General features: G+C 36.3%; 1 protein-coding gene across 4 annotated transcripts in view; it reads right to left on the bottom strand.

Annotated features, from left to right (window-relative positions):
* Window positions 1–1,775: 1,775 nt before the first annotated feature.
* The window catches only part of Gadl1 (glutamate decarboxylase like 1), a 185,353-nt gene continuing 174,756 nt past the window's right edge, over window positions 1,776–12,372 (bottom strand). For all 4 annotated transcript variants that reach the window (XM_046436961.2, XM_058576715.1, XM_058576714.1 and 1 more), the window contains one exon: window positions 1,776–3,593. In XM_046436961.2, the coding sequence (XP_046292917.1) occupies window positions 3,420–3,593 (174 nt within the window). In that variant the 3' untranslated portion in view covers window positions 1,776–3,419. The remainder of the gene's footprint in view (window positions 3,594–12,372) is intronic.

Consider the following 12,372-nt stretch of genomic DNA (forward strand, 5'->3'; position numbering starts at 1 on the left):
ATATCTGCAGGACAAAGGGGTTAAGGAAAAAAGAGTCCCATGCTACTTTTGTAATTTGGCTATAGTACTCCACATTCCTGCCCATATTCACCTTCACCCCATGAATCTTTATTTAAGAGCCTGGGTAGAACAGAAAAAAAGATCTGAGAGATATCACGTTTTTTTTCCATTTATGACTCTGGTTTAACCTGGAGTTGTCTTTTTACTGAACAATGAGTTATCCCCAAAGATCCAGGAAAGATTCCTCTTGCTGGGTACTGCTGCGACTCACTTGTGCTCCCCAAAGTCACTCCATCATGAAAAGGGAATGTCTTTCTGAATATAGTTGGATTAAGGAAATTTCATCCAATATTTCTTAAATTGAACTGTATAAAATAAACCTTATAGAAATTAGAACAAATCAAACCAGGTGTAATTGGTTGAAATAAATTCCCATTGGATAATGCATTAGGTCAGTTCAGATCGGTTTAAATTAAGAAGAATCAAACTGGTCCTGAAGATCTAAAATTGAAAATAATTATTTTCTAGTTCCACACAGGCTCTGATGGAGTCAAGGGGATTAAAGCATTTCGAGTTCTATCCATCCATTTCAGGATGGATTAGATAAGTACGAACCAGACAGACTGACTAGATTCCAAGTAGTTCTAATTGGAATCACACTTTATCAGCCTTGGTTAATTAATGAGCTGTCTGGAAAAATAAAACTTTGCTTTAAGAACTGTTGTCACTCCACAATTGTGGCATGATGGTAAGGCCCATGAGTCTCCTCCATTGCCCATTTTTTATTACTGACAGGACATTTTTCTTTCTTAATGACAGAGCTATTTGTATAGATGTTGACATTAACATATCGGGTTAAAATGATCAACATCTCCATATCAACATATCTAGTTAAAATGAAACCACATACAAACCAACCAAAAAGCTACGGTTTCCAGTCTCACCTCAAGAAACACGTGTTCCCCAAAGCAAATGGTGGTGGTGGAGTTCCCTTCTGTTTCTTTGTGTCTGAAATGTGGAAAACATGGCTGGAAGCATGGGGTTGATGATTGAATTCATCCCTAAGGACAGCAGAGCAAAAGTATGGACTTGCTATGCCCTCCCTCTGAGGCAGCCTTCCCCCAACTCCACATGACTCTCTCCCTGGATTCCACATCTCCACTCAAATATCAGCTCAACAGAGGCCTCATCCAACCAAATTTTCTACATAGTACACAGGACCCCTCTCACTTCCACAATCTAACAAGAGAGTAAACTCTCTTGATTTTTTTGTCAAAGTACTTGCCATCACCTGGTTTGGTATATATTTATGGACTGTTTGCCTTCCCTGGATTGAAAGTTGGAGAGGAGTAAGAGCCCTATTTTATTCACTGTGTATCTTTAGTACTTAAGATCATTACCTACAATATGGCAGGCACACTGCCAACAATTTTAGTGAATAAAGGAATATCTGAGTTGTCATCACCCTTTCATCAAATACCTGTTAGCATTTTCCATTGATGAAGATTTGCCACTTCTCAGAAGAAGCACAGCAGCTGAGCTGTGGCTATGGTTTCCCATTGCCGAGGAGAAGACAGACTACACAAGGTACAAACCCACACGGAGCTACAACCACTCTTTCCATTTTATTCAAGGCGTTAACTGAAAAATAGCCAGCTTCCTATTTCCTCAATTGTTTAACTAAATTGCCAATTAATCCAGTTCCCTTCTAAAAATGTATTGTTATAATCTGGTGAAGAGGAGATGACAGGAAAAGAAAGGTGAGTGACACGAAATACACTAATATTACTCTTTATTTCATGAAATCCAAATTATTGCAAGCATCAATTTTAGGACCATTTTGTGTAGATATTAACCAAAAAAGGCAACAAGAAATTCAAAATACATACACACACAGAACTATCACCATAGAATGTGAAGTAATTCAGAAAAAAAAATTAAAATATTCTTTGATTAAAAGATGCTTAGCATGCAGAAGGCCCTGGGCTTGATCTCCAGCACAGAAAAAAATTATATATATTGGCTAAAGAATATATTGAGAAAACATGGCACACTAAAATAATAATGTGCAATAAAAGCAAAACACTAAACATCTGCTCAAAATTTAAATGACATGAGCTAAAGATGAAGTATAGGAAGGTCACTGTATGTGCTAAGTCTAACCCTTGAAAACTCTTCATTCACCTTCCAATGCAGAACTTTAACTCTGTACCCACATCTTCAAATATTGTCCACATCTTAGTCACATGAAAGTCTGCTGGGAATCTAGGACCAGACTACCATCCACTTCCAGGAAAAATGGAGGAGGTGTTTCCATTGAAAGAACTCTGATTCCCAGATTCTCTGCCCAATATAAGCCATGTAGTAGTCTACACTGACATTTCAAAGCTTGGGAAAGGGAATGTCATTCAACCCTGGACTTCATTTTCGTTACTCTTACAAGGCAGAGAGCAAGACAAGGAATGGGCCCCTACAGATAAAAGAGACCCACACAAACATACGTATGAAGTGTTCATCCCCAGCTCATGATGTGACCGATTTTAGGAAGTGAATTAAAACTATTGCTCCTCGATGGAAAGATCACACTGCAAAGTATTTAGTTTTTATCCTAATCTCTAATGTAGGCACTTAGAACAGACAATGGTTAATTTTAGCTTTTGAAAATAAAAATTTAGCCTGCATAAAAGCAAATATTTTTATACGATGAACATTTTGTATAGTCTTCAAAAAAAAAAAAAAAAAAAAAACTTTGACATGCTTCTGATACCCTTAAAAAAACCATACTAAAATGCCACAGCAGTATTTTCAAAGAGTAGCTCAGGGGCTACTAAAATATTAGATATCGTCTTGCTGGCAAAACACTAGTTATTCAATCAATAAAAGGCGTTTTCTAAACCAGTGTGTTCAGATTTTACTATGCATCAGAATCACCTGGAAGGCTTGTTAAAACACAGAATACTGGGTGCTGCATTCCCCCGCCCCCACCAGAATTTCTGATTTAGTTGGTCTGGGGTGAGGCTTGAGAATCTAAATATTAATAAGTTACCCAGTGATGCTGATGTGGCTAGAAAAGGGACCACACCTTGAGAACCCTGCCTTAAACTATTAATTTATATGTTCTTTAAACAGTGATATAAGTTTAGAACACAGGATCCACATGGTATTTACTGACCTCTCTATAAGGCTGTGTCCAGAGACATCTTTGCAAAAAAATAAACAACAACAACAACAAAAAATTCCTCCTTTATACCAACAGTAGTTCCCAGACAGCAAGAATCCCTAATACCATTTGCTTAGCATTTTGGTTTTGTTGTGTCTGGACTGTCCCATTTCCCATCAGAAGTATTATAATTTACTACATGTCTCCAGATGCCCTCCCCAGGACAGGATCCATGTCTCTGGGGGACCAAAAGCCACAGCTACATGTCTCTACCCAGGAGGTCTATCTCATCCAGGAGGAAGTCCATGTCCTCCCGGCTCACTTGAGGGCTGATCACCACCTGGCGGAAGAAGTTGACCTTCCCCCGGTGGGGTTGGTAGCCCAACATGAGGCTTCCCTTCTTCATCATCCTCTCCTTAATGGCTGGGGCTACCTGCAAGGGGAGAGAAGTGAGGAGGTGAAAGACCAGAACACCAAAGCATTTCAACTACATTTTCATTAGCCAACTGCTGGTGTGGAACCTACTCTCAGTATACAAGGCCAAAGTTATAATAATTCATTGAGAACTAATAGCATATGAATACTGATGAGTATGTTAGATTTCTTATTTCATTTGATCTTCATAATAACCCCCTGAATTAAATATTACTAATTACATTTATAGATGAGGAAACTTAGGCACATGGAGGTTGAACAAATAGCTCAGGTGCCAGGCAGTCTCATTGCAAGCTCAGACTCAACACCTAAATCATTTTGCAATGTTGCCTCCTAAAAATCAATTTCTATGTCCACAGAGGTCACCATTTCAAAAGTACCAAATGTTATATTCCCAAATTTGTCTAAAGTAAAAAGTACTCCAGTTCCTATAATCCCAGCGACTTGGGAGGCTGAGGAAGGAGGATTGCAAGTTTGAGATGAGCCTCAGAAACTTAGTGAGGCTCTAAGAAACTTAGTGAGACCGTGTCTCAAAATAAAACATAAAAAGGGCTGGGGATATAGCTCAGTGGTAAAGAGCCCCTGGAATCAATCCTCAGTACAAAAAAAAAAAAAAAAATCCTCTAGTTAAAGTATCTTGAATGAAACAAATTAATCATAGACAAAAACAAAGAAAACCACTTTACAGTGTCTATCAAGGAAAAACCAATATGGGTATTATGTGTAATTCTATTTTAAAGACTAATAGTTATTAGGTTATAAATAGGAAACTGTACCTTTTTTATCAATTATTGTGCTCTAAAAATATTTGCTAAATAAAAAGTCATGGAAGGAAATGAAAGCTTGATATTATCCTTGCATATATAAAATACAAATGCTGTCTTTTATTAAGGGTAAAGGTGGTAATACAATTAGGAAACTTGTATTTTAAGGATAAGAATTTGAAGCTGACTTGAGAAGTGATAATTCAAATGCACACATTTTTAAAAAAGTTTAATGTTTGAAGAAGTTAATCCAAGTTAAGAATCACACGGGAAAATCAATCTCTCAAAGCAGTAATGTGCCCACACAAGAGGTTGGTTGTCAAGTTTAAAATAGTGAAGTTAATTTTTGAAACACCACAATAAAAAAAAATTAAGAATGCACCCTTATGGACTTGAAAACATACACAAAAGTTTTTTCATTCGCCTTTATTTTATCTCTTTCAAAACTTTTGAGCATGCCCTCTGTGAATATGTGGGAGGGGAACTTCATGAAATTCTGTCCTTGTCTTAGAACAAAGACGTGTAGCTCGCCCAGAAGCAAGGAATGCATTTAGAAATAATACCAGGCAGAATGGGCTTGAAACTCCTTAGGTATGGGGCATAAATGTCAGCTCTCAGGAGCCTTTCTCTCATAGGGTGACCCACCCTTAACACTCTACATTTTGAACATACCTATGTTTTTTGACAGCTATGTACCTGAAGGCAAGGCCAGTCTACTTCACCTGACACTCAACACAATCCAATCCATCTTTCCCAAAGATGATGGAAAAATCAGGTGTTTGGACCCCAGGAGATATGGTGTGTTGAGCTCAGCCACAGATCCTTCTCAAGGGAGGTTCAAGGGTAATTATGGCAGTTTTTTGTTTTGTTTTGTTTTGTTTTCCAGACATGCTAATTTTAGAACCTAAATCTTTCAAAACATAGACTGTACCATGTTGACAACAACCAACACCGTCAGCAAAATCACCTTGACATTAAAAGATTGGCAGTTTTTCTTAGAATATAACAAGACAAAAAGAAAATGCATGGGTGTTTAAAAAAAAAACAGAAAAAGAAGATGAAATCTAAGGGTAAAACAGTGAAATAATGACCATTAGGGTCTATAAGTTCCTGGAAATGGGTCACATATTTTATTCTGAGCTTTCTAGAGATTGGAAAAACAGGACTAATTAAACAACAGCCCTCATTCTCTTTGCAAAACTTAGGGACAAGCATTCAGTGAACACTGAAAGCAGGAAGCTGGTAGGAAACTCTCTACTATGCTTACCCATATCCTCTTGGATTCATAAATGCATTATAAGGTGCATTTTCTCCTTAAGCTGTTTATTCAAGTATCATTTGTTATTAGACATAGAAAATAAAAAAAAAAAATGTATGTAAGCCCATGAAAGCAAGTGTCCAAACAGAGTAGTTTCTGAAAAGACTAAGTTACATCTTTTGGAAAGACTAGGTAGAGGTGCCATCAAGGTAGATGTAGAAAGAGAACTATAAAGCTGTTAACACAAAATCTTGAGAATCTGGACTGATTCTGCACTCAGATTGCTACCTAGGTGTCTGGGTACTCACTCTATCTAAAGATACTCAAGCAGGATTTGACAGATGATTCTCATAGAGCCTGATTTAAGTAACAGAGAGCAGGCCTAATCTCCAGCTCTCTACTCAGGAAGAGTCTTACTTGCTTTGAAAAAGCTTTGGAAATACTCATTTGTTGGGGGGGAGGAGATCCTTTCCATCAAAAGATGGGGAAATAAATGTGTACAGACATACAAGGAAAAAATATTTAAATGTAAAATGCAAATAAGATAAAATATTTAAGTTGTGTATGCTTGTATGCTTCACATTTTTGAAGGATTATCTGCTTAAGTGATTCATCCTCATCACCTTAAGTATGAGGGCTTCTGATATACATGTGTGTATGTGTGTACATGTGAATATGTGCATGCATGCCCACAGGTCATATAAACTTCAAAAGTATCATCCATCACTCTTAAAATCTCCTGCTTTGTCACAGGACAACACAGAACCACAGTCCAGCTTACACTCATGACAAAAGCACATTTATTTTTAATTCAAATAAATGGTCTCTGGCCTAAGGAATATAAACTGAACCTAGGTGGAAAAAACCTAATAGTTCCAGTGCTAATCAATATTAGGAAGACCTGGCTCACAAGAGCCAAATGTCTATCCAAGAGAGCCACAGGCTATTAATTTTAGAACCTACAACTTGTAATTCTATGAATTTTTTAAGTCAAAATTCCCCTCAGATACATCTCCATCATTCTCTAGTTATCCAGGGAATAACCAGCTTTGACATACAGCCAATTTCAAAACAGATCTATTCTTGGCTTAGGCCTTATTTGCATAGTTTTTATTCCTGTTTACTTTTCAGTACCTCTATTTTTCTCCGGAAAAGGGGGTATTTTATGCCTTACCTTTAGAGAGCATTAGGATTTTGAGTCCAGTTCATAATGTGTCCGAGGCACAAATGAAGCAATTATCAAAGGAATCTGTCAGGTTTGCATTTTTTTTAAAGCAAATCAGAAATATTTTTAAAAGTAAGCAAAAAAGATAACAATAAGAGGACACTTTGGATGTTTTAATGTAAAGATATTCTGAATGTTAAATTCAGAAGTGTGTTCTGTGGGCAAAACACATGGAATAAGAACCAATCTTTTAAGTCAAAATTTGTCACTGGCTTTCCAAAGATTATAAAGAGATGAATAATCATCTATGTGGTTCAGAGAACTAATTAAGCAAGGGCCTGACAGTCCAACAGACATTTTTATCAATATATCTATCCATGAACCATAAGATTAATTCCTAGAGGTAGTTGCTGTTAGGTAAACAGGGAAGGGCTCCTTTTTCTATGAATACTTCATGGGAAAGAAGGCCATAAGCAACCCCAAGGCTGATACTCATTAAATCTCTCTCACAAATTATTATTGTTGTGGTAGTAGGGAATTATTGTTATTTTAAACAAATAGTTTACCAATCCTTTACAATTTGCAGTTTTTTTTGGTGTGTCTTATTCCCATAAATTCAACTTAAAGCTTATCTGAAAGGAATCCATGTTTTTGCAATTTAGGGACCAAGAATATTCTCATTAACAGCCAGCTTATCACCTTTGCACTTAAAAAAAAAAAAATCAACCATTTTCTATTTATAAAGCTTCAGGCATAGTCTAAGGTTGGGTAATTTGGATATTCCCTTTTGCTGATCACAGCAGAGAAGCAGTCCTAATCTGACAGGATGGAATATTCACAGGGGAAAGAAAATATGCACAAACTAAATGTAAGTATCCAAATATCACCCCTAAATGGAGCATGCATGGCGGAAAGCAATTTGGCAGCAGTGAGATTGCTTTCCAGCTCTCAATTATTTTACTTCTGGTTTTCCTTCAAATTGTAAATCACTTTCTGTGCTTGTGCCTCAGTGCACTGGACTCTGAATCTTAAGTGGAGGAAGATCCTGACATTTCTATTTGGTTGCACAGCTACTCAATCTACACGTTTCTGTAGAACTTCTGTTTTTCCCCCCTTAAATTATGTTCGAGCAATGATTCAGTCATTTAAACAGAATTCTGTTGTCATACTGCTGCAGTACATGATAGCATTTGATATTTAAAAGTTACTTAAACTCAAGGGGAAATAAAATAAAATGACACTCTCTCTCTCTGGCCAAGTACAGAAATTTGATAAGCAACTGACCAGGCAACATCCCAGCCTTGGATTAAAATAAAATAGTAATATCCATAAAATGCCATTTCTTTTGAAAAATGTGTTCCACACTTAATATTAGCAAGAACATATTTTTTTTTCACTAGACAAAGTATGTCTCAAACTGTGGGAAAGGGATCAGTTTTATTTTTTTTTCAATGCATTATAGATTTAAGACTTTGGTAAAACATAATAAACATTTATTATTGGAAAAATAAATAAAAAGATACAAAAATACAAGCCTAATTTTGGTTTATATTTTTAAGTCCAACACTAAAGCTAATTTGTTAAGTTGCCATAAAAAACTCCTGAATGGTAAATCTGGGTTTCTCTGCTTTTCTTACTGATTGGTAATTGAGCAGCTCATGGATCTGTGAGGGGCTATAACCACAGTTGGAAGAATACTGCTCTGTTTGAACTCCCTTGTCTCCGTGGGTATACTATTTTAACTATGACATTGTATGTCATTTTGCAGACTTATTTCTGCTTACTGGCATGGTCTCCACACTATTTTGAATGGTGATTTTGTATTCCACTGTATCATTGTGCTATAATTGACCTAAACATTTCCCGATTGCCAGATATTGGCTTTGCTTCAGTTACACTGGCATGTCATTGAAACCATGGACCCATTCATGAAAACTCTAAATCAGTTCTTCAAAGTGGAGTCCAGAGATTGTTAGAGTCTGTAAACAAGTCAGGATGGCGCCTGGCATTTTGCCAGAGGGAGTGGTTTGTGAGGTGGCGCCAGCGAGCCATTAAGTGTGGAGATTTCTTATTGGTTGACTGCTGTATCTAGTTTATGTTAATTAAGATAAGCTGTGTGGAATGTATATATACCGCTCCTGTCCTACAATAAACGGCTCCCACTCCTGCTGTATCAATCTACACAAGTTGCTCGTCACCCCCCGGCTATTTTGCTGCATAATAATAAATGGTACAAAAGATCCTAGAATGTAGGATTGCAATACAATGTTTTCCGATCAATAGCTATATAGGTAAAATAGTTAAAATTTTCAGTTATAAAATATGGGGTAGAACATCACCCAGGTTGGCTACAAGAACAAACCCTATAATTAAAAGAAATGATACTTTGGCAGCAAATAGGAAGGACAAAGACTACACTACGTGAACTTCTACTATACACCAGGACGGCAAGACTATTCAGAACCTGAAATAAACCCAAAGCAATTTAAGTTTTGCTAAATCCTCCTCTAAGCCATGGCAAATATATATTCCTCAAACTCTAGATTTTAGGGCTGTCTTCTCAATTTCAATTTTATCAATTTACATTACATTTCCTCCAAGGTAGTCAAATTAGTTGAAGGGTGGAAGGCTAATTCATAGTAATTTGTAAATCCTGTGGATATTGCACGGGACAAGCAGATAGATTAATGAATTAAAAAGTGAAGTATAAAAATTGTATTGCAATTAAATTTTTTTCAAAGATTATCTTGTCCATATCAAAATCAGATTATCTAGAATTACTTCCTTTAAAGGGGCAGATAGTAAATATTTTAGGCCTTGCAAGCAAAGCAATTTCAGTGGCAAATACTCAACTATGCCATCATGGGATGAAAGTAGTCACAGACAAAATATAAGCAAATGAACATGACTGTGTTCTAATAAAACTTTATTTAGGGACACAGAAATTTAGTATCTTACAATTTTTACATGTCATAAAATATTATACTGTTTTGATTATTTTGAAATCATTCAAAAATATAAAGCCCATCCCACATTCCTAGGCTGTACATTAATAAATAAGGACATAAGGTATATTTGGTTTTGGACCATCATTTATCATCTCTCTGGTCTAAAAAAAAGAAAAACTACATTATGATATATAAAAACTAAGTGTTCTAAGAAGCCTAAGTGTTCTAAGAAGACAGGAATCATAGTCCTCACCAGCAGAAGGTCAGTCAACCATCTGAGATAAGCAAACCTAGAGAGATGACTCAGCCTGAGGGCCCCATTTGCACACATGGAAAATTAGCCATGTGAGAAAGTATGTAGTCCCATATTTGTTTACTAATTTCTCTGTCTCCATAAATAAAGCATTATGGTTGCCCTTTCATGAGTCAGTGAATTTGAAGATCAGAACATACACACTGGATCGCAAAACATGAAACATGGATATTTACATCTCTGTTTGCCTTTTCGCTTCAATTGAAATGAAAAAAACAGATCTAATTTGTTTCTGATTGAAGAACTCAACAATGTGCTGCATACAAGAACTTCCTAAAACCTAATGAATATTTCATATTTTAGTTAGATATTTGTATTTCTTCCCATTGTAAATATAAACTGGATTTTCCTTTCCTTTACACAACTCACAACATGTAGAGTTGAAATGAGTTTTTAATCCAGGTAAATATATACACCTGGATATCTTCCAGCTTGCAAACGCCATGTGACCCAGGGAAGTTGGTACCAAATGAATAGTTATTAAGATAAAGCATTTCCTGATGATCTAAACCTAACATAGTGCAACAGAAAAAGTGATTACTTTCTGTCTTATATAAACGGAATATCTCACCTGATATATCTAAAAAAAAATAATAATAATCCTAGCTCACAATTTAAAGAAGTTTTCCTTTGTGTTTCCAAACTGGTCTGAATAATTTGTCTCTTTCTCCAAACAAGACAACCTCTATACCAGGCCTTTACCCTCCCAATGCAGCTTGCTTTTGCCCATAACCTTTAACTGCAGAGATTTTGGTTATGCGTGATCTCACTGATAATTTCACTATGGAAGACACCAACATTGCCAAAATGAGTGTTAGTATATCTACGTTCCTTAAGAGCATTTGCCACCTTCTTAGTTTATGTCCAGGTACTATCAAAATCTCTCTGCTTGGTGCTTTTTTATTTTCTTACTTATTTAAATCTTAGGTAAAATGATCCTATTTCGCTGTTACTTCATCAAGTTACATATTTTCCTTTTGGAATGGGAAATAGAAAAAAATCCTGTCTTCTGTTGAAACAACTTGATCAGTAAGAACAGGAAGCTGATTCTCTCCTTTCTCTGTGTAGAAAAAAAAAAATCCCACTGTACAGTTTAACCTTCTTGGATTATTGTTTGTGACATTCGGGGAAAAAGCAAACCATAGGGATGGAGAACAGATAAATGATTGTCAGGAACACAGGGTGAGCAGAGAGGTTGAGGGGGCAGCCCTAGGGAATTCTACAAGTGAAAGAATTGTTCCATATGATATTACAATAGTGGATATATACAGACTATGGAACTACACATTCTTTTAAAAGCTGGGTCTTTATTTTTCTTTTTAACCCACAGAGAAAATTTTAATATCTTACCAGTGGCTAACATTATGCAATGGGCAAAACCCATTCTACTGTGTACCATAAAAGGTGAACTCTACCTGCATGGGAATTTTAAAATGAATACATGAATTAACTTTAAATAGAGATGAGGCTCTGTGAGGACATGTAGCTACATGACAGGTAGAGCTCCCAGCACATGAGGACATGTAGCTACATGACTGGTAGAGCTCCCAGCACCTCCATTCCCTTAACTGTAGGCAAGAGATGGTAACAAGAGTGCAGCACCTCTCCACCTCTCTGCTGACTACAGATGGCATGTGATGCCAGAGGTGAAGAGTGCACCCAGTGGACCAAAGGCAGCTTGCAGTGGAGATTGACATCCTTATTCAAGAAGAACCTACAGAAGAAACTCTAAGAAGGAGGTGGAATTCTGAACTGGGATTTTTTCTTCTGTTTCTACCACTAATTATGTGTCCCTAAGCAAGTCACTTAACTTCTCTGTAAGTCTAGAAGCAAGAAGAGTCACATCGACTTAGGTGCCAATAATGGAGTTATCAGGACAATGCGACACTTGAAACTTTTCTACACCATGCACACAGTGGAATGATGGAAAGGCTTCAGGGTTCAAGGATTTGGGGCCTCTACCACAAATGAGATAAAACATTTAAGTGTACCCACCATATATATAATTACAGAATATGTAATGTTGGAAGAAAACTTGGAATTTGAATAGAAGATTAATTATAGAAGATTTCATTTGAGTTGTGGTTATTGGGTTAAAATAATTTCATCATGTTTCATTTTGCAATTTTTCCTTCTGTATTTTGGAACCATTTTTTTTTTTTTTGGTACCCATTTTGTTTATATTTCCTTTTGCATCATGAGTAAATTTTAAAGAGAGTCAGCATCTCCCTTCTAGGAAAGCGAAAATAACAACATTGAATAAACTTTCATCTATGTAAGGGATGTGTGTATATTGGGCATTTTGTAAACGTTACACAATTTAATCTTC

Source organism: Marmota monax, unplaced genomic scaffold (genome assembly GCF_021218885.2).
Source record: "Marmota monax isolate L192 unplaced genomic scaffold, Marmota_monax_Labrador192_F-V1.1 WCK01_AAM20220418_F8-fsc00021, whole genome shotgun sequence".
In the NCBI taxonomy this organism is placed as follows: Eukaryota; Metazoa; Chordata; class Mammalia; order Rodentia; family Sciuridae; genus Marmota; species Marmota monax.